At 30.5% G+C, this 20,186-nt stretch overlaps 1 protein-coding gene across 4 annotated transcripts in view; it reads right to left on the bottom strand.

The window, feature by feature from the left end:
* LOC145276733 (U1 small nuclear ribonucleoprotein A-like) overlaps positions 1–20,186 on the bottom strand; it is a 199,744-nt gene that overhangs the window by 170,044 nt on the left and 9,514 nt on the right. For all 4 annotated transcript variants that reach the window (XR_013868000.1, XR_013868002.1, XR_013868001.1 and 1 more), the window contains exons 2-5: positions 19,599–19,668; positions 10,184–10,356; positions 3,254–3,390; positions 948–1,099 (exon numbers count right to left, since the gene is read on the bottom strand). Coding sequence is in view for 1 of the 4 variants with exons in the window: in XM_080127957.1 (XP_079984083.1) it covers positions 948–1,099; positions 3,254–3,390; positions 10,184–10,356; positions 19,599–19,662 (526 nt within the window). In the remaining 3 variants the exon portion in view is untranslated. The remainder of the gene's footprint in view (positions 1–947; positions 1,100–3,253; positions 3,391–10,183; positions 10,357–19,598; positions 19,669–20,186) is intronic.

Here is a 20,186-nt window from a genome sequence, read left to right as displayed (position 1 = left end):
AAAAAAAAATTACTAAGTCGATCACCCCCCACCCCATTTAGCCCCAAAAGTCCCCAAGGCCTTAACATTTATATTTGAGTTCAACACCATGCAAAACTGCTAAATAGACATACAGAAAATTTTGGACAAATATGATAAAATAGTCTCGAAAATGGAGTGTTTTTATTAGCCCTAAAAGAGCCCAACAAACAAAAGTATATAGAAATCAGTTCGTTGAAAACTAACTTTTCAGAAAGTTGTATAAAAATCCAAGGCATCAAATTTTTTTTAATAAGCATAAGTGTCAATTTTAGCCATTTTGACCCGAAAGGCATCCCCAAGGGGGAGGGGGGGAGGGTTCAACCAGGGTTTTCCATAAAAATCCGTTCTGTTACTTTTTTACTCATATGTTTAATGTTTGTGCAAAATCTCAAAAAATTCCAAGGCGTAGTTATTGAGAAAAGCATGGACAGATGAACGGATAAGGTGAATTTACAGGTCCATCCTCCTTTTGTCGGGGGACCAAAAAGTTATTTTATTGAATCCCCTATAAATAGGATGCTTGGTACATGTGATATATTTTAGGAATCAAGAAGCCTTACATTCAAGATAATATTTACACATTATGTTAACGAGGAGAGTAGTTCATACTTTTGGCAACAAGTTAATAGCTTACTATTTGCAAGACTCATAATTCCATACGAACGGCCAGAATTTTAGCAAATTTCACAAATTTCCCAAAGAGAATTCCAACAACTCTCAGAGAGAAGTTGAATATAGATGAATTTTATCTATTCTTCAAAACAATTATGCAGTAAGCAGTACCATTATATATTATCTTATCGATTTTAAAAAAATTATATGGTGTCATTTATTGGACAGTGGGGCGTAATGGGTTAAAGGAATCGTGCAACAAACCAAGGCAGCAACATCGAATATACAGTTATACGGCTAGAAAATTTATTTACTTTGCATGACGGGTTGCTGCTGCTGTTGCTGTTGTTGCTGCTGTTGCTGTTGTAGTTGTTGCAATACGATTTGTTGCTGTTGTGGTGGTAGTGGTTGAGCAGAAATTGTAGACATTGCTTGAACAGAAGGAACCATACCAGCTGCTTGGGCCCTACAAAAACAAGCATTTAGAATAAATAAAGAAAAATCACATTTCAAAAACAAACAGAAAGCAGGTTAAGCCTCTGTTAAAAAAAAAAAAATCTATTATATAAAAAGCAAAATGAGCGCAAGCATTTGTGTATGTCCACGAAAGGCTTTTTGCATCGGGCTTTTCGTGTCAGATTCCGTGAGAAGTTTTCACATACTTCCCAGATCGTAATATCTTGCAGTCACAGACATCCTTTCTTTCCTTTTTTTTTTTGATAGAGTTAAAAAAAATTCCCACAATGCTGTTGTCTCCAGTGTTTGTTCACCTTTTTTCGTATAAATAAAGCACAACTATTCAAACGCAAATGCTTGGCCTTCGAGCCGGGTAGTATCTGTTCTGTAATTGGTCACTATGGGGAAAACCCTTTATACCGAGACAATCATTATTTATTTGGATACTGCTAAAGTGCCCCCTCCCCCACATCAAAAACGACCTTGTGTCTAATTTGCTTTCGTATGAGGTTTAAAAGCAACGCCATTTTTGCAAGTCATCTTTTGTTTTTGATTGACTATGTTAAGTTTGAACGCTTTAGACTTCCGGTTGCATCATGGAGTAGCGGTAAGACGTTAGATTTTCTTTCCTTTTCTGCTTTCGCATCACAGGTTCGAGCCTGCCTGCTTACTGCTACTTTTTTTTGGCTCAACACACACGGGCAATGCCGGGCACCCAGGCCAGTAATATATATATATATATATATATATATATATAAATAAATAAATAAATAAATGGAGAAGGTAATACTTACTTTTGTAAGTTTCTTGATGCACCCAAGCATCCCTATAAAAACTTTTGTCATTAATTCCTTGAAATTATAGCCTGAATTCAGATTTTTTTAGTGCTTTCTATAATATCAAAATTGAAAATTGTATTTTAAGTAAAGAAACACTTTGATGTACATAAGTATCATACAGAAATAAGTATTCTAACCAAAAATCAGAAAACTTTATCTCTACTATTATGTAAAAGGAACTTTGTGAGTGTTTGTTCCCTATGGATTCAAAAACGGTTGGCCCCATTTTTATTCAATTTCACACAAAAGTACTTGATGTGCCTGACAGTGTTCTAAGATAGGTTTTGTATAGGAATGTCTTCGATAAATAAAAAAGTTTTCGTAGGTAAGTATGAGGATTGAACCTGAACCCTTGAGGCAAAGTTGGAAATTGAAGTGTGAAAAACAAAAACGTGCGATGTTAGACATTGCACCACAGCGACATACTGACAGAAACACGTTTGAATTTATTTAATTACTTAAATTGGCAGGTGCACGTTTTAATGACTTAATGAGGTCAACTTTCGACTGCGGGGTAGCATTTCATTTAGTGCGGGAATGCTTTTTTTTTCCCTCCCAAGACGTTGGGGGTAGGGGGAAACATTATAGGAAAAGGCCTAACCTACATGCGGCGAGCGAAAACTGTTGAATATTTATCTCCCCGAAGTCAAGCAAATTAAATAGACAGGCGAGCTCCGTTGTTAAATCTGAGATATTACGATTTACATGTGATATAAAAAGTTTTAAAAAGTTGTTAGGCGACCGACCACTTCTCTGAAAAAAGCCTTTCTTGAACATACACAAAAAGCGAACATACATTTTCGCTTTTATATATATAGAAGACTAGCGAAAATATATTCCAAAACTCATGTAAATTAATCAAGTAGTTTTATTCTTTATAAAAATTTTTAAGCAATTAATAGCAATTTGTAGGCATTACAAAATAAATCTACCAAATCTTAATTATGGAGTTATAATTGATTTTCTTCCAAAATTAAACTACTTGATAAATTTGTGATTTTTGGAACATGATATTTTCATTGTACCACAGATACATGCATCATACAGATTTTCTTTATTTTTGCTATAAGAGAAAATTCTGAACAAGGATCTTATTTTCTGCTAAACACCACGGCATAATGCTACAAGATTCCTTCCCTTTTTTTTTCTCAATTCATGAAGGTTGAACAATGACTTAAGCATAACAGTATCAGCCACAAGGTGACCAAAGAATAAGATATACTGCAAGCATGTAAATTGGACATTAAGCCGAATATGAATGGAGAAGAAAAAAAAAAAAAAAAAATTAGTTTCTCCCCATTTTTAATGTATAACATCAAACTTACTTAACAGCTGCTTGTGCAGAACCTTTCTTTCTTTTTCTCGTTTCAGGTTCATCTTCCTTCTTCCTTTTCGGTCGTTCCACGTAGGTTCCTTTCATTTTGGCAATTATGTCAGAATCCTTCTTTGAATATTGAATTCTCTGAAAAGAAAAAAAGTTAAAGTTTCACAAAAATATTAGCGATTCTTTGCACACACAAATGAATTTGAGGTACTCCAGAGTGAGCAACAAAACATTTTACCCTTACAAGTTTTTTTTTAAATTTTAGGTTTTTATCACTTACTAGCAAGGGTACCCAGTGTTTCCCAGGTGTGGAGAAGTTTTATGGTAAGGGTATTGATCAATGGAGTCCTAAAAAAATGTTTCAAACAAAAATAAAAAAAGAAAAGTAGCAGAAAAGCAGGCTCGAACATGTAATGCTAAGACGAAAAGGAAGTGAAAAAAATAGCGAGCGGTTTAGTCACTGCACCCACTGTGACATACATTGCCGCCGTTCAAATTAAACTTAGTCATTGCAAGGCATATGATGACTTTGCAAAAATGTTGACGAAAAAAGTGACCCCCTCCTTATAAAAAATGGCCCAGTTGACGGTGAACGAATTAATGTTTTCGGCTAACTTTTGGATATTTGTCGTCCGAAAGACTGAGCTTTCAAACGATACAAATTGTGTCAGTTTTGGTTGTTTGTGTCAAAAATTTTAGCGAAACATAAAAGCATACTAACAGATGTTTGAGATTTATATTATAGATGATAAATTAAAGATTATATATAGTATAAACCTAATATCAAATTTTTTTTTTTTTTTGTAATCTTTAATATTTTGTAAAACAAATTTAGAAACGAATACAAATAAGACTTTCATAAATCTCAAATCTAAACAAAATGTACTTTCAAATAAAACTTTAATAAAATCGTCTGCAAAGTAAAATTACAAATAACTATATTATAATTTAGCCAAAAGTGTATATGATATACAAAAACGTATTACATACGCACACTAGCTGGCTTTACCAACTATTACTTTGCAAAGATGGCAACTTAAAATACTAGAAATAAGAAAATTTAAATAAACATTTCATCCATAAATGTCTTATAATACGACTAAAATTTCTGCATCTATTTTTATAGATAACAAAAGTCATTTATCTTTTAAATGAGATTGTGTGTCTCATCTGTTTAACTCAAAAGATTAATGAAACTTTATTACAAACGAATATCAAGAATTAATTGTCAACCGTTTAAAAAGTTATACAAATAAGTCTCTTTGCATCTGTACTTTATACAGAATATTTCAAAATACCATGTGTATTACTCGTTTAAACTAGCAGAGCCGTGGAAATTCTACAGGGGACCCATATGTAGTATATTGATGTTGGAATTCTGTAGATGTTCAGTATAAATGGAGATGCTCTGATATTGTGGCTCTTGTTAAAACTGCAACAGTGTTTATAAGCTAGCAGGGACTCCCGGCATAACCTGGTTGTAAAGTATGCTTAAACATTTTAATTCTTGCAGATTTTGTATATATTATTAGAGTTAATGTTCTATTGATTTTTATCTATATATCTATAAAAGTGAACATGTCTGTGTGTGTACATTTCCCTACGCATAACTGTCAATTTTAAGTCTACAGACTCAAAATTTGATATACAGGGTACTGAGATTTGGGAAAATCTTTGCGATCAGTTTTCGGACAGAAATTTGACTGTTATGGGGTCAAAGTTCAATACCAAACTCCGACAATTTTGCGTCTAAACACTTGAAATTTTAGATATAGGTTCCTTGGACATGGATCTAACTTTATTTGAGCCCAAAATAATAAATGTTAAGGTGTCATAATAGGGGTCAAAGTTAAAAAATTGACAGCTTTTTTTTTTTTTTGCTCAACATATACCTCCAAACACCCGGGCAACGATGGCCTGAAATGCTAGTATATTATTAAGTTGTGATTTCATAAATAAAAAAGATATATCCCTTTTACTTGGGTGCATCAGCTTGAATTGAAATCGAAACTTATGAAAAAATTTGTGTGTGTGTGTGTATGTGTGTGTATATATATATATATATATATATATATATATAAACTTCAGTTCCTTCAGCCATAATCGAAACTGAAACCAAAACTTGGAAGAATTCTGGGTAAACTTATTACAAGAAATGAAGTCTATAACAATTAAATGACTGATGTAAGCTTAACACAGAAAATAAATAACACACATGCTATCATTAATATATAGATAACAGTAAATGGTTTTGATAAGTGTGATAAAAAAGAAAACATTTGCATTTTTATGTTTAGATATGAAGTCGTTGCCTCAAATTTTAAACCTCTAGAGAGTTCAACAATTTTATGATTGCACTGTGCAAAGAGGAACTACTCTTGGGACTTTGCTATAACTTTTTTTTTTACACTAAGTTGAAAATTAGAACTAGTAAGATTTCATCCTATTTTTTTTGTATTCAATTAAACTTTGATAGACATTACATAAAAGCTAGTTCCAATACGTTTGCATATAAAATTTGCATTGTTTTTACTGGGCATTAATTATATAATTATAAAAATTGATGTGTATTATAAATAATCTATACTCCTATAAATGTTTTTGTGTATTGATATTCATATTAAAAACCCTTTTTTCTATTTAAGAAAATAGAACTTCGTTATGTGTTGTAAAATTGCATTCTTCTGCAAAAGATCCAACAAATTTGCACATTTTTTTTAAACATTCATTTTCATTAATTAGTTTTTTCGGATTTCTTATGGGATGATCATGTTTAGTTAACTATTACGTGTAATTATATTCATGCAGATATTCTACATGATTTATATTTGCATATAAAGGTTATAGTAAACCCAAACCTCTTTCTATATATATATATATATATATATATATATATATATATATATACACACACACAAACACACACACATCCTGTCAGTTTTTGGTCTACAAACATGAAGCTTAATATATAGGGTATTCAAACCCATAAAATCCATGCAAAGTGAAAATTTTTTAAAAAATGGAATTTGCTTGGTGGAGACCGAACAGCATTACAAATATGCATAACGTTAATAGTTGTTGGTTCATGTTTTAGTTTTTAGCCTTGCAGCAAACAGGTCTTTAGAGCTCAGGCATTAACGTCAAAGGAAAAAGTAAATCGTAAGCTAAATATTTTGTTTTCAATTCTCAGTGGTGGCGCACAAGTCATCTTTTTTTTTTCTTTTTTTTCTTTTTTTTAAACCTTTTAAATCGCTACTATATATATTGGGTCCAATATAATATAAATATAAAATCTGCTTTAATCAAAATGTCATATTAAGCATATTTTACAATCGGGCAAGGGCAGGCGGCATGCTAGTATACTGAAAAAGTAAACTTAATTTATATGAAAATACCTTTACACACTTATGCCTATTCTCATCAATAAACTGTATGCCAGTTTAAGTAGATCCAGATGTTTTTGTCTTATTTCACAAAAGAATTAAAATTCTTTTAAAATATTGGTAATGGCAGATAAGTCTAAAAATATTTACAACCCCTATAATAATGCATAACAAATATATAAAAGTTCCAACCATTTATTACACTGAAAAACCAAAGGATAAATTCAAATAAACAATCCTGCAGATAACTAAATTCTATAAAAAAATAAAAATAAATAAATAAAAACAATAAATAATGATATGCAATTTCAAGTTCATATGTACAATATCACCTACTATATTTTTATAAAAGGCGAGTGCATAAGGTTTAGTATTTTCACAGTCAGAAAGAGTATCTATCTTGAAAAGATGTAAAATGGTAACAAAAACTGTTAAACTTCATTTTATTTTTTAAAAAGAAAACATTTACTCGACATATTTTTACAGTAAGAACATTGTTTGGCGGACGTTGGGAATATAACTTTTCATGGCTTGTTCAGTTTTCTATTATAACGCTGTAGTAAATTAAACACGAACTTAAGGTCCATTTTTTTTTACTCTAAAATAACCGGACGTATCTCAGTGTTCACTCGGAACGTGTTTCTTTTATTAAATTGTTAGTGAACGCTGAGTTAGGTCCGGTTATTTTAGAGTAAATAAAATAAAAAATTATTTTAAAAATTATTTGTTTTTCAATTATCTGATACATAAGTCTCTATTGGATGATATTAACAAGAAAAAAGTTCAAAAAAGTGAAAATTGTGGAATTTATAAGGTAAGGCTTAAGGCTCAGATTCCCAACGTCCGCCTATTGTTTTAAAGATATGTTACAAATTTCAAGTATTTCTTTCAGTTTGAACAATGGCAATAATTTTTACTTAATATCAAAAATGACAAATGTGTTAGTCCAAAACAATATCAACAGCAAGCGTGGAATTTCTGTAGTGTCTTGTTAGTACAGGAATAAGCAAACAAATACTAGGAAAAAATTAAGAAATTGAACTTGAATCATTGAGAAAATATCGATGTTTGCAATAAAATGGTTTAACATTAGCAGCAAAAGAAATTGCACGTTTACGCAATTCAGTGTTAAGAATTTTTATCTTTCCATTTAAGGATGTATACTAGAAAAGGCCTTGAAATTTGTTATGCAACATACAGATTTCTAATGACATACAAATAAAAACTTGCAGAAAAATGTATTTCATAACACAAAAAAAACTTATGTCAAAATGATGGTGAAGAAGTATCGAAGTTAAATATATATATATATTTATAGCATTATTAGCTTTTTCATTGGTTTAGGTCGAAAATTTTTAGTTACCAATGTATAAATGTATGTATGTATACCTGTTTGCATGTCTGCCTAAAACTTTCAATAGAGGCGACGGATTTTACCAAGATCAGTATTAAAGTTTGACCTTTCATACGACAAATATCGAAAAATAAGCTAAACACATTAATATCTTCACTTTCAACTAGGCGCTTTTCTATAGGGGGGGGGGATTTTTTTTTGCCAATATTTTTTAAAGTTATCCTCTCCTTTAGATTGTCTAGCCTTAATTTTAAAAAATGCCTCTTCCGGTTTGGCAGTGGTCATAACAGCATAGACGTTAGGTTTTTACCCCGTTCTTTTCCTCCTTTACGGTACAGGTTCGAGCCTGCCTTCCTACTACCATATTTTTTTTTTTTTTTTTGTTCAGACACACCCAAACACCCGGGCAACGCTGGGCTGAAATGCTAGTATATCTATAAAAGTGAACATTGTGTGTGTGTGTACATTTCCCTATGCAATAGCTGTCAATTTTAAGTCTACAGACTCGAAATTTGATATACAGGGTACTGAGATTTGGGAAAATCGATGCGATCAGTTTTTGGCCAGAAATTTGGCGATTAAGGGGTAAAAGTTCAACGATTTGACCTTTGAGAACTCTACCAAACTCCTCCGACAATTTTGGGTCTAAACAGTTGAAATTTTGAATATAGGTTCCTTGGACATGGATCTAACTTAACTTGATTTGAGCCCAAAACACTAAATGTTAAGGGGTCAAAGTTAAAAATAATTTGACCTTTGCAGTCTACCAAATTACTCTAACAGTTTCTGGTCTAAACATTTGAAATTTTACATAAAGGGTATTCAGAGATAGGGCAAGCTTTTTAATCGGTTTCGGTTGAAAATTGTTAGTTACCAATATATAAATGTATGTATGTATGTTTGCATATCTGCTTAAAACTTTCGACAGAGTCGACGTATTTTACCAAAATCTTTATCGTTTTGAAGTTCGACCTTTCAGATGACAAATATCGAAAAATTGGCTAAAAACTTTTTTGCCGATATTTTTTGAAGTTATTCTCCCCTTTTGATTGTCTAGCCTTAATTTAAACGTACGTCACTTCCAGTTTGGCGGTAGTCATAACAGCAAAGACGTCAGGTTTTTTCCCCCTTCACGGTACGGGTTCGAGTCTACCTTCCTATTACCACTTTTTTTTTTTTTTTCCTGCTCAACATACCCATCTAAACACCCGGGCAACGACAGGCTGAAATGCTAGTCAGCAATAAAATAGTATCAACGCTATTAATGCCAATAATAGTACTAACTGTAAAAAATAAAAATTGCCCACAAATGAATAAATGTTTAACTATCATCACATACAAAGCAACACTAAGTATACACAGGGAAAATAATTTAAGGTGTACGATATATATGGCAACAAAAAAATAAAATAATTCTAAAGTTAATTGGTAACATTAGTTCCTCTTTGCAATATAAATAGAAATTAAATCATGCTTAGAGAAAAATATGAAATCATGCAAATATCAAAGATTATAACTAAACAGAAAAACAATGTAGACCTAATTTTTTTTTTATCCTGTTATTTCACACCAGAGGAGGTACTTGGGCATAAGGAGCTAGAAAAGTTTTGCCTTGTAGAAAAATTGCACAAACCATAAATTTTCCAATTTAATGCCAAACCGTCACTAACTTTATTTGTTTATATTCTCCTCCAATGCTTACCAATCAACATGGATTATCACTAAATTAAATTAAAATAGCAAAAATTAATATCTAATAAATGTTTTGCCATGTAATAAACTAGAAACGTTTTTTACTGTTTTGAATTATGAAATTTACAAATTCCATAAAGAGGTTCCAAATTCTTACCAAAATTCTACTTTTGACAAAAACTGAAGTTGCAATAAAGGACTTATTTATAAAAATCTAAATTCCACTTTCCTATTTAAATTTATGCTCACAAATTTTCAAACTAAAAAATCTTAATAGCAAAAATTTTAGAACATTGAAATGTTGATATGCTTGAGGTAGTTGTAAAAAAAAAAAAAAAAAGGTTTATCTTCTCTCCTAATGCTTGTCGATCTAGAATTATCACCATATCAAAATAAAATTTTTAAATAAACATCTAATAAATATGTTATCAACTTGAAATGCTTTCAACTATTTTAAAATAGGAAATCGATCAATTCCATGGAAAAGGTTTTAAATTCTTACCATTGGCTTATCATAAAATGGGAAACCTTGCATTGATCGCAAAGCATTTGTAGCGCTGTTGAGGTCTTTGAAAATGACAAACGCCTGGCCACGACATTTGAGGGTTTTTAATGCCACAATGTCTAAAATTTGTCCAAACTGAGAAAATATGGCATAAAGAGATTTCTTCAGTTCTGGAAAAAGAAATAAAATACATAAAAGTTAACAGTATTCACAAAACAGGGTGGGGTCTCATATAATGCATGCAGTGATATTAATTTGAGAAAAAAAAAATACCCATTTTAAAATTGTTCCAAAACGACGGTGGCAATCTTTCTAGGGCAATTGCTCTTGACATATCTAAAGCCTTTGATAGGGTATGGCATAAAGGTTTACTTCATAAGATCGCTAGCTATGGTATAGCTGGAAAAGTCTTCTCAATTATTAAATCATTTCTTTCTGATAGGTTCATAAGAGTAGTAGTTGAGGGGCAAAAATCAGAAGCTCACAGTATTAATGCCGGTGTCCCTCAGGGATCCATCCTGGGCCCAACTCTTTTCCTGATCTACATTAATGATCTTCCAAATCATATCCTTACATCATTTGTAGACATTTATGCTGACGACACTACCATTTATGGTAGCACATCTAAGACAGTAAACGACCAAGTTCTCTCCAATTCTCTCTCCTCTGATCTTGAGCACGTAGTACAATGGGGAAAGGAGTGGCTGGTTACTTTTAATGCATCTAAAACCAAGCTTCTCTCTTTACATCATCAACATTCTAATTCACATTTGTCATCAATTGAAATGAATGGCTCTCGTCTTCAGGAGGCCTCAAGTTTTGACAAGCTTCTGGGCTTGACCATTACTCCTGATCTTAAATGGAACACGTATATCAAATCTGTTGCCAAGGCCGCTGGAAAAATGGTGGGATCTTTCTATCGATCCAGTAGATATCTCACTGCTGATGCTATTCTCTACCTATATAAGAGCCAGGTACGTCCAAGGATGGAATACTGTTGCCACATCTGGGCAGGAGCTGCTAGAAAGGACTTGTCCTGCCTTGATAGAGTTCAAAATAGACTTCGTAGCCTCGTAGGAGATGTCCTTTTCTCCTCCTTGCAACCTCTATCTCACAGAAGAGATGTTGCGAGTTTGTCTCTGATGTATCGTTATTTTCATGGAAAGTGTTCAACTGAGCTTCAATCTATGGTCCCCCCTCGCCAAACTTCACAAGAAACACTCGTCTAGCTGTAAACACTATCAATAATTTCCCCCACTCTTTATCTGTGCCTAAACCTAAACGTAGATTCCATGAACAAAGCTTCTTTCTTAGAACTACACGCCTGTGGAATTGTCTTCCGTTTTCCTGCTTTCCGGCTGACTACAATATGGTTGTGTTCAAGTCTAAAGTAAATAAGTTCTTGATGAGCCGTTCCATATAAGTTAACAAATTTACCAAATTTTCATTACTAATGATTACTATATTGACCAATTTCTACTGTACACTCTTTAACCCTTATCCTTGAGTGGCTTCTGGGCCTTGATAATGTGGTGACGCCTTTGTAAAAAAAAAAAAAAAAAATTAAAAAAATAAAAAATAAAATATCTTGACTAAAACAATATAATTTTAAATAAACACATTTCAAAAAGTGAAATTCTTTTGATTTAAAAAGCATTTAGCTGCTATTCTTGCAATAAAAAGTGCAGACCATTTGTTTTAAAAAGAATTAAATTGCTACAAATTTTAAACAAGAAACTTATTTCAAGAATATTCAGCTGACAAGGACAATTCTTATGCAAGAGTCATTTTTTTTTCTCCATAATTATATTTGACCCCAACAGACATTATTTCCAAAGTAAATTATACAAACTAATGTAGAAAACACCATAAAATGTCCATGAGATCCCGATATAATAATTCATTTGAATAATCTCTTGCCTAATACAGACATTGATGGCTATGATTCTCCAGCTCTCTCACCCAATGTATTCATAAATTCGTTGTTGCTGATCATTCAGAAACCCATTCACACAATTTCTTGAAAGTGTTTGATGCATTGCTATGGCTTTCTTTATAGTTGTATAGACAGCAGGTTGCAGTTTCTTTCTGTCCGAGCAGGGTCCATACTGAGAGATTGTCCTGACCATCAGCAACAATGAATTTATGAATACATTGAGGAAGAGAAAGATAGATGGAGAATCATAGCCATGTATGCCTGCATGAATGAATTATATCATTGTACCTATTTACTATGCCTCCCCACGGGACAGAGTTAGACACCAGGGTCGTTTTTTAACGTGGAGAAAAGGTACAAAAATAAAAAATTGTCTCAGTCGTGAAAGACTTATCCTCCACCGAAAGAGAACAAGAAATGGAGTGCAGCATCTGAAGAACAGATACTACATTTTGATCTTGACCAAAAGATCAAGAAGATTATTGTAGCCAAAGGAATCTCCAGCTCAGCACAAGATATGAAACCATAAACAATTATTCTTTATTGCTCCCATATTACATTAGTCATCTGCTTCCTATGATCCTACATTACCCTCACCGCAGGCTCAAGTTGGTTCTTGACCTTGCCCGAGGGTCTCCTACAGATTAGCAGAGGAAAAGAGGCACCTTACTTTTCCTTTGACAGTAGTGCTGTCCCGCCACCCTATACAGCACCTAGTATTCCCAAACGGTCATCTATCTAGTACTGGCCATGCTCATCATCGCTGAACTTCGGTAATCTGGCAAGAACTGGTGTATCAATGTGATTATGCCACATATGCTATAATATATAGCAATGTTTACAATGCTTAAAAGAAATAATCACAATTTACATTTTCTTATTTGGTCATCAATTGTAATTAATAATTACTTAGTATGTTTCTGAATAGAGAAAGGGTCGATTGGCATAAAGCATAATTCAACCTTTTGTTTCTAAGTTTTTTTTAGATTAAGATTGAATTTGTATTATTTGGACTACCATTCTCATCTTGTGTTATTTTCACATTTTGGTCAGTAGAATCTCTATGAAATTTCGAACAAAACCCTTTAATCTATGGAGATGGCATGCTCTTATTCCATCACTTATGACCAGGGAGAGGTCTTAAGTAAATCACAATTGTCTTCTTAGTATTACCAATAGTGAAATTTGTTTTGAATTTGTCTTCAGAAAAATTTATTTTTCAAGACCATAACTTCAGTCATGTAATGTATATGCAAATTTCAAATTTTGTTTTAGATTGCTTTGGAATATTTGAAGCGTGGAGGCTTGACCTCCTTGCATTATTTAAGGGTGTCTTACTCATCATTTGGAACCGATCCTAGTTAAAGTACTCCAACAATGAATAAGGGTTAATACTCTTTAGTAAAGCTGTCTAAAAATTATTGTAATACAATAATAAACATTAAGCACTATAAGAAACCTTTCTGACCATAATTATCATGGCAAGTAGCATACACCGAGAGTCCACTGCTTGACATTACCAGACATGAAGTGGAATAAGTGTGCTACAAAGAAGGTAACCTCCCTCTATCGGGCTAAAAAATCATGACTCACACTTGCCTGTATCCTTTATCTTTATGAAACTACCATGAATGGAGTACTATTGTCACAATGATTAGCTTTTCAGTCTTGGACAAATTCAAACCTAATAGATCCAGCACTGTAAAGCTCCAACCCCTGTTGTATTATCACATGCTTGTGATGTTTTTTGTTTTTATTACTAGGGAGTCACCACTTATCAAGGCCTGAATCCAATCAAGGATAAGGCTTAATGGATACAAGGTGATAGTGTAGTAATCACTAATGCTGTAAATTAGGTAGAATTTGATTTAGGAGGACGGCTTCAAGTGGCAGCTAGAAATAATAAAAGGCTTATCTTTTGACGATTGCGTTTTTTGTTTTGTTTTTTCTGAGAATCTTCTCAAGCTCATTACTGAGTGAAAAATGTCTTTTCAACCTTTATCTTTAACTAGCAGGGGTACCTAACGTTACCTAGGTGTGGAAAAATTTTATGGTAAGGGTATTGATTAACGGAGCCCAAAAAATGAAAATAGCAGCGAGTACCCGTGCGAGTGCAAAAAGGTAGCAAGCAGGCAGGCAGGTTCAAACCTGTAACGTTAAAAAGGAAAAGGAAGTGAAAAAAACAAAAAGCGAGCAGTTTAGTCACCACACCCACCATGACATACGTCGCCGCTGTTCAAATTAAGCAATAACTATATATTCACCAGTTGATGGATATTTTTGTCATTTCTATTGTTTTACTGAAAATTGAATTACGTAAACAAAGAAATAAAACGGTACCTTTTTACCTTGTTTCCACCTTAACATTTAAAATGATTACATCTATAGATTTTAGGGTATGCTGAAAACAAATATTGCATTTAAATTTTCTGCAAATAAATAGTTTTCTGGATATTAAGCAATGTTATTTCTTATGTTATCGCTGGTGGCAATCTTGGTATGCGCAACCCTGAGAAACTATGCACAAACGCGCATATCAAGATGGCCACCAGCAGTAACATAACGACATTTTGCTTAATATCCGGAAAACTACTTATTCGCGGAAAATTTAAATGCGATATTCGTTTTCAGCATACCCTAAAATCTATAGATGTAATCATTTTAAATGTTAAGGTGGAAACAAGGTAAAATGTTACCGTTTTATTTCTTTGTTTACGTAATACGATATTCGTTTTCAGCATACCCAAAAACCTTTAAAGGTAGTCATTTTAAAGAAAAATGTTATGGTCGAAACAAGGTAAAAATTTACAAAATGCATCACAATGAAATTCTTTATCGAACCGCATAATTATTATTATTTAGATATCCTCAGTAAAAAAAAAAAAAAAAAAAAAAAAAAAAAAAACGGGTTTGTTTTACAGATCCGAAGTCAAAAATAAATTCCAAGTTTCACAATATCTTTTTTATTTAATTTTTAGGTGAAAGTACAGAATAGTTAACAAAAAACACCCTTCCCGTGTTAAGAATGGGTTTCTAAATAATAACATTATTTCAGCATGGTAGCATAAGTGCACAAGTACTGTTTATTTGTTATATATTTTTTTTTGACCACTAAAAAAACACAATTCTACCTTAAGTACAAATAAGTTAAATGCATGTACTTAGTATATTGTTTTTTAATGCTTTTAGTGCATGTGTACTAAAAGCGTTAAAAAACAAAATAGTATTGTTTGAAAATCAAATTTGAAAAACTTGAAAATAATTTTTTTTAAATTGACGAACTCAGAATAAAAAATGACTAGTCTAGTAAGACAGTTTTCTATTTTTAAGAGAATACTTTAATTAGCTCAGCACATGACGCCCTTAGCAACCGTCTTTCTGTAAGCAGATTTGATTTCTATAAGATAAAATTTTAAAGAAAACTCTGCGCAATTAATAATTATCAAATATTTACATATTATACATGAAAATAATTCTGAAACTATTATCGATATGTAAATGAATGATATATACCAATTTATCACATCAATTTTGAAATATTCTTTGTCAACTTTGTTCAGTCGTAACTTTGCTTCCTGTGGTCGTAAAAATCAAAATCAAACACCAGTAGAGATGGACTTCTTTGTTTATATAGCCTGGAAAATTTCAGCCATATCCAATCAAATTTAACCCCGTGCATTAGGTGTATCAGAAGCCGCCAATAAAAATGCTGTATATGAACTTGAATAATTCAACTTACTATCTTTCGAAGCTTATAATTACTTGAAAAATGTAATTCAAACCCTAATTTTTTTTTTCAATTAAAAGGAGCAAAGACCAAATTTTGAAAAAAATAACAGGTTTAATAGAAAATTTTTTTTTTTTTTTTTTTTTTTTTTTTTTAAATCGGTTTTCTTTAAAAAACATTTTTTTTTTAAATCAACGAAATTTTACTTCAATTATAAAAAATATATAAATTCCAAAAAATCACTTACCTATAAAAACTACTAGTCAATGAGTACTTCCATTGTTAAGAATTTATTCATATTTATACTTATATTCCATGTCCTTTTTAATAAAATACTTTTTTTTAAACAAGAATTTAAAAAAAATGAACCCAAATTTTTTTTAACTGTTAAAATAAAGACAAACGTCTGATTTTATTAGCCGGTGGCTTCAAAGGAACATAATTAATATCTTTTTTTATTGCATGCTGTAAACCAAAATTAGTATTTTGGTGCCTCTATAGTTAAAAAATGAACAGATTCACTTATAAGTTTTTTAACTTTATAAAAAAAAAACCCACTCAACCGATTTTTTTTTTTAATTCTTTTAAATACATGAATTTTTGATTTAATATATTTTAATTCTTTATCGAGAATTTTTTTTTTTATATCTAAAAAAAGAAAACATTGAATGAAATAGAAAAAATTGTCGTCAGCATCCAATATGTACTTGACAATCTAAGTATAATATGCTTCCACTTAAAAAAAAAATCAACGTGTTTAAAAAAAAAAAAAAAAGGTTTTACACTTTGGGCTTTACAGGTAAATTTCCAAATAACACTTTTTTGTTTTAAATAAGAATATTTTATTTATTGATCTTTTATCTTCAATTTGTGATACATAAAACTTTGGTAAATTAATTATTAAAATTTTAATAGACATTTCAAAATGGGGAGAAGGGTGAATAAAAAAAAGAAAACGTTTGTCTAAAATATTTTATTTTTAAAGCTTAAAAATTGAATATTAAACCCTTAAATTCAATTGATATCATTACGAAAAAAAAAAAAAAAAAAAAAATGGCTGCATGAAGGCATGCCGGCATTTTGTAAAAACTTTAAAAAATTAAAATTTATATTTCTATTATTTTTTTTAAAACAACTTTAATAGTTTATTTTGGAAGTATATTCCATAAAGAAAATAAACAACCCACTTTAAAAAGAGAAATTACGAGTTTTTTTTATATTTTAATCACAGTTTTGTGTTAGGGGTGTCAAAAATTTCCAAAAAATTCTGATACACCTACCCGTGCATATGTCTCCAAACGTAACATATAAAATGAAACATTGAAAAAAGTGTTTCCTTTTTTGTTGTCATTTTTTACCGTTTTTTCATTTTTAACTTGGGGCATAAAAACACTGAACATATAAAAGAATAAATTAACATGATTGGAATGCTTATTTTATTCTCTTTCCATCAATATAATTCTTTTAAAAATTGACCAATAAATAAAAAAGATATGACTTGTTGAAGCACATTAGGTATGTAATATTGCCGCTGTTCATGAAAATACAGCATATGCTTGTAATGCTAACCTACTTTGTCAGTTTTCATCGCGTGTCGAAAGTCTTTGAGGCATACGCATTGCCTTTTATATAATGAGCAAAGTCACATTATTTAGACAATAAACAGTATTTTTTTTCTTAAAGGCTATTTAAAATACATCTGATGAAACTAAAATCTTTATACTTATTCAAAATAAAATTGAGTGCATATTTAGAATTACATTTATTAAAAGAAAAACAAATCTTTATGCATGTTCTTGTCACGAAACAATGTCATATTCAAAAATCATGTGTGTAAACAGAAGTATTTAGTTGTCAAAGTCAACAAAAGATAAATTTGTCCATAGAGCCCTGTACTAATAAGCACCATAGAAATTTCATGATGAATTAAAAGAATTTTTAATTTTGTGATGATTTAGTATTTGCCTGTGAAATATTGTTAGTTTAATCATACTTTTTTTTTTATTATTAAATAAATTTTTTTTTTAAATTTCTATTGAGAACATTTTTTTCCCCATAAAATATTGCAAAAAACAGATTAAAAATTTTTTTTTTTATGGTATATTTTAAACAGCTGTGCATCACTGACAAAAGGAAATGAACAGAATTCCAGTAAATACAATAATTTAACTGGTGATATTAAATTCATAGCACAATAATAAAGTTTCCACAGGAGTCTCACTAGGTGTATCAGAATTTTTGTAGGAATTTTTGACACCCCTAACACGAAACAGCGAATAAAATATAAAAAACTCGTAATTTCTTTTAAAAGTGAGTTGCTTATTTTCTTTATGGATTATACTTCCAAAATAAACTATTAAAGTTGTATAAAAAGTATTATTTTTTTATTTTTTAAAAAACAGTAATGCAATTGATTGATTTTACAAGTTCAGTATTTTTCAATTTTTAAACTTTAAAAATCTATCAAAATTTTTCTATTGATTCTATTTTTACAATATTTTCAGGGTCAATGTGAAATTTTATTCTCTTTCTAATAAACCAAATATAATATTTTAGACAAACTTTTTTTTTTAAATTCACGCCCCCCCCCCCTCATTTTGAAATGTCTATTAAAAAGTAAATAATTTACTAACAAAAGTTTTATGTATCACAAATTGAAGAGAAAAGATCAATAAATATATTCAAATTTAAAACAAAAAAAATTAGTGTTTTTTAGAAATTTACCTGTGAAGTCCGAAGTTTAAAACCATTTAAAAAAAAACAAAAAAAAAAAAAAAACGTTTTTTTTTTTGTTTTTTTTTTAATGAAACCTTGATCCTTGCTTCTTTAATTGAAAAAAAAAAAATTAGGGCTTGAATTACATTTTTCAAGGAGTTATAAGTTTGGAAAGACTGGTGGAATTATTCAATATTTTTCACAAAATTTCTGACACACCTAGTGTATCAGAATTTTTGTAGGCATTTTTGACACCCCTAACACAAAACTGCAAATAAAATATAAAAAACTCGTAATTTCTCTTTTAAAAGTGGGTTTATTTTCTTTATGGATTATACTTCCAAAATAAACTATTAAAGTTGTATAAAAAGTAATAGAAATATTATTTTTTTTATTTTTTAAAAAACAGTAATGGAATTAATTGAATTTTACAAGTTCAGTATTTTTCAATTTTTAAACTTTAAAAATCTAACATTTTTTTTATTGATTCTATTTTTACGATATTTTCAGAGTCAATGTGAAATTTTATGCTCTTTCTGATAAACCGAATATAATATTTTAGACAAAAGTTTTGTTTTTTTAAATTCACGCCCCCCCCTTATTTTGAAATGTCTATTAAAAAGTAAAAAGTTTTATATATCACAAATTGAAGATAAAAGATCAATAAATAATATATTCTAATTTAAAAACAAAAAAAAAAAAAAAAAATTTGGAAATTTACCTGTAAAGTCCGAAGTTTAAAACCTTTTTCTTTTAAAAAAAAACACGTTTATATTTTTTTTTTTTTTAATGAAACCTTAATCCTTGCCCCTTTAGTTAGAAAAAAAAAAAAAATTAGGGTTTGAATTACATTTTTCGAGTAGTTATAAGCTTGGAAAGACAGGGGTTCGAATTATTCAATAGTTTTCAAAGTTTCTGACACACCTAGAGTCTCACTATTAAATAAACAAAATTATATAAAAACTTCTGGATAAAGCCGGATTGGTACAAGTACATTTCTATAAAGTTAGAGAAAAAAAAATGAAAATACTTACCATCTTTTTTTATACTTTCATTCAAATTGTTGATGTAAATTGTATGATTTGGTCGAATATCCATATTTGGCTGAAAATAAGAATTTTTATACATTAGATTTGGACGATATAAAAACTTTACAAAGGATATTCCAAAAGTAATGCCTATTTTTGTTTTATTCTGTTCAAACAGATCAGAGCGGATTGCAAATTGTATTGTTATGACTGAACATGCATTCATGATCTAAAGTGTTATGTCTTTATTGCAGATATTGACGGTGTGAAACTAAGCATGGATATGCATCCGAAGTAGTGATACATTATTGAATTCCTGGTAAAAGTGCATCAAGAATGATGGTGACTATGTAGAAAAATAAATTCTGGAGCACAAAAGGTTGCTTGTTTTAATGGTATCACTCTCGTCTTTGAAGTTCAACTTTTGAGTAAAAAAATAAAATAAATTGATGGATTTATTTTTGAAATGATCCTCGAGTTTTGGAGAATTTCACAACCCCTACTCTTCATATAACAGTTTACTGTTTTTATTTCTTTCTGAATATGAAATATATTCTATTGCGTACCAAGTAGTAATAGTATTGTATGGGTTAG

Source organism: Euprymna scolopes, chromosome 5 (genome assembly GCF_053919585.1).
Source record: "Euprymna scolopes isolate OS-2025 chromosome 5, ASM5391958v1, whole genome shotgun sequence".
NCBI lineage: Eukaryota > Metazoa > Mollusca > Cephalopoda > Sepiida > Sepiolidae > Euprymna > Euprymna scolopes.
The sequence above is the reverse complement of the archived record's forward strand: the minus strand, read 5'-3'. Positions and strand labels throughout refer to the sequence as shown.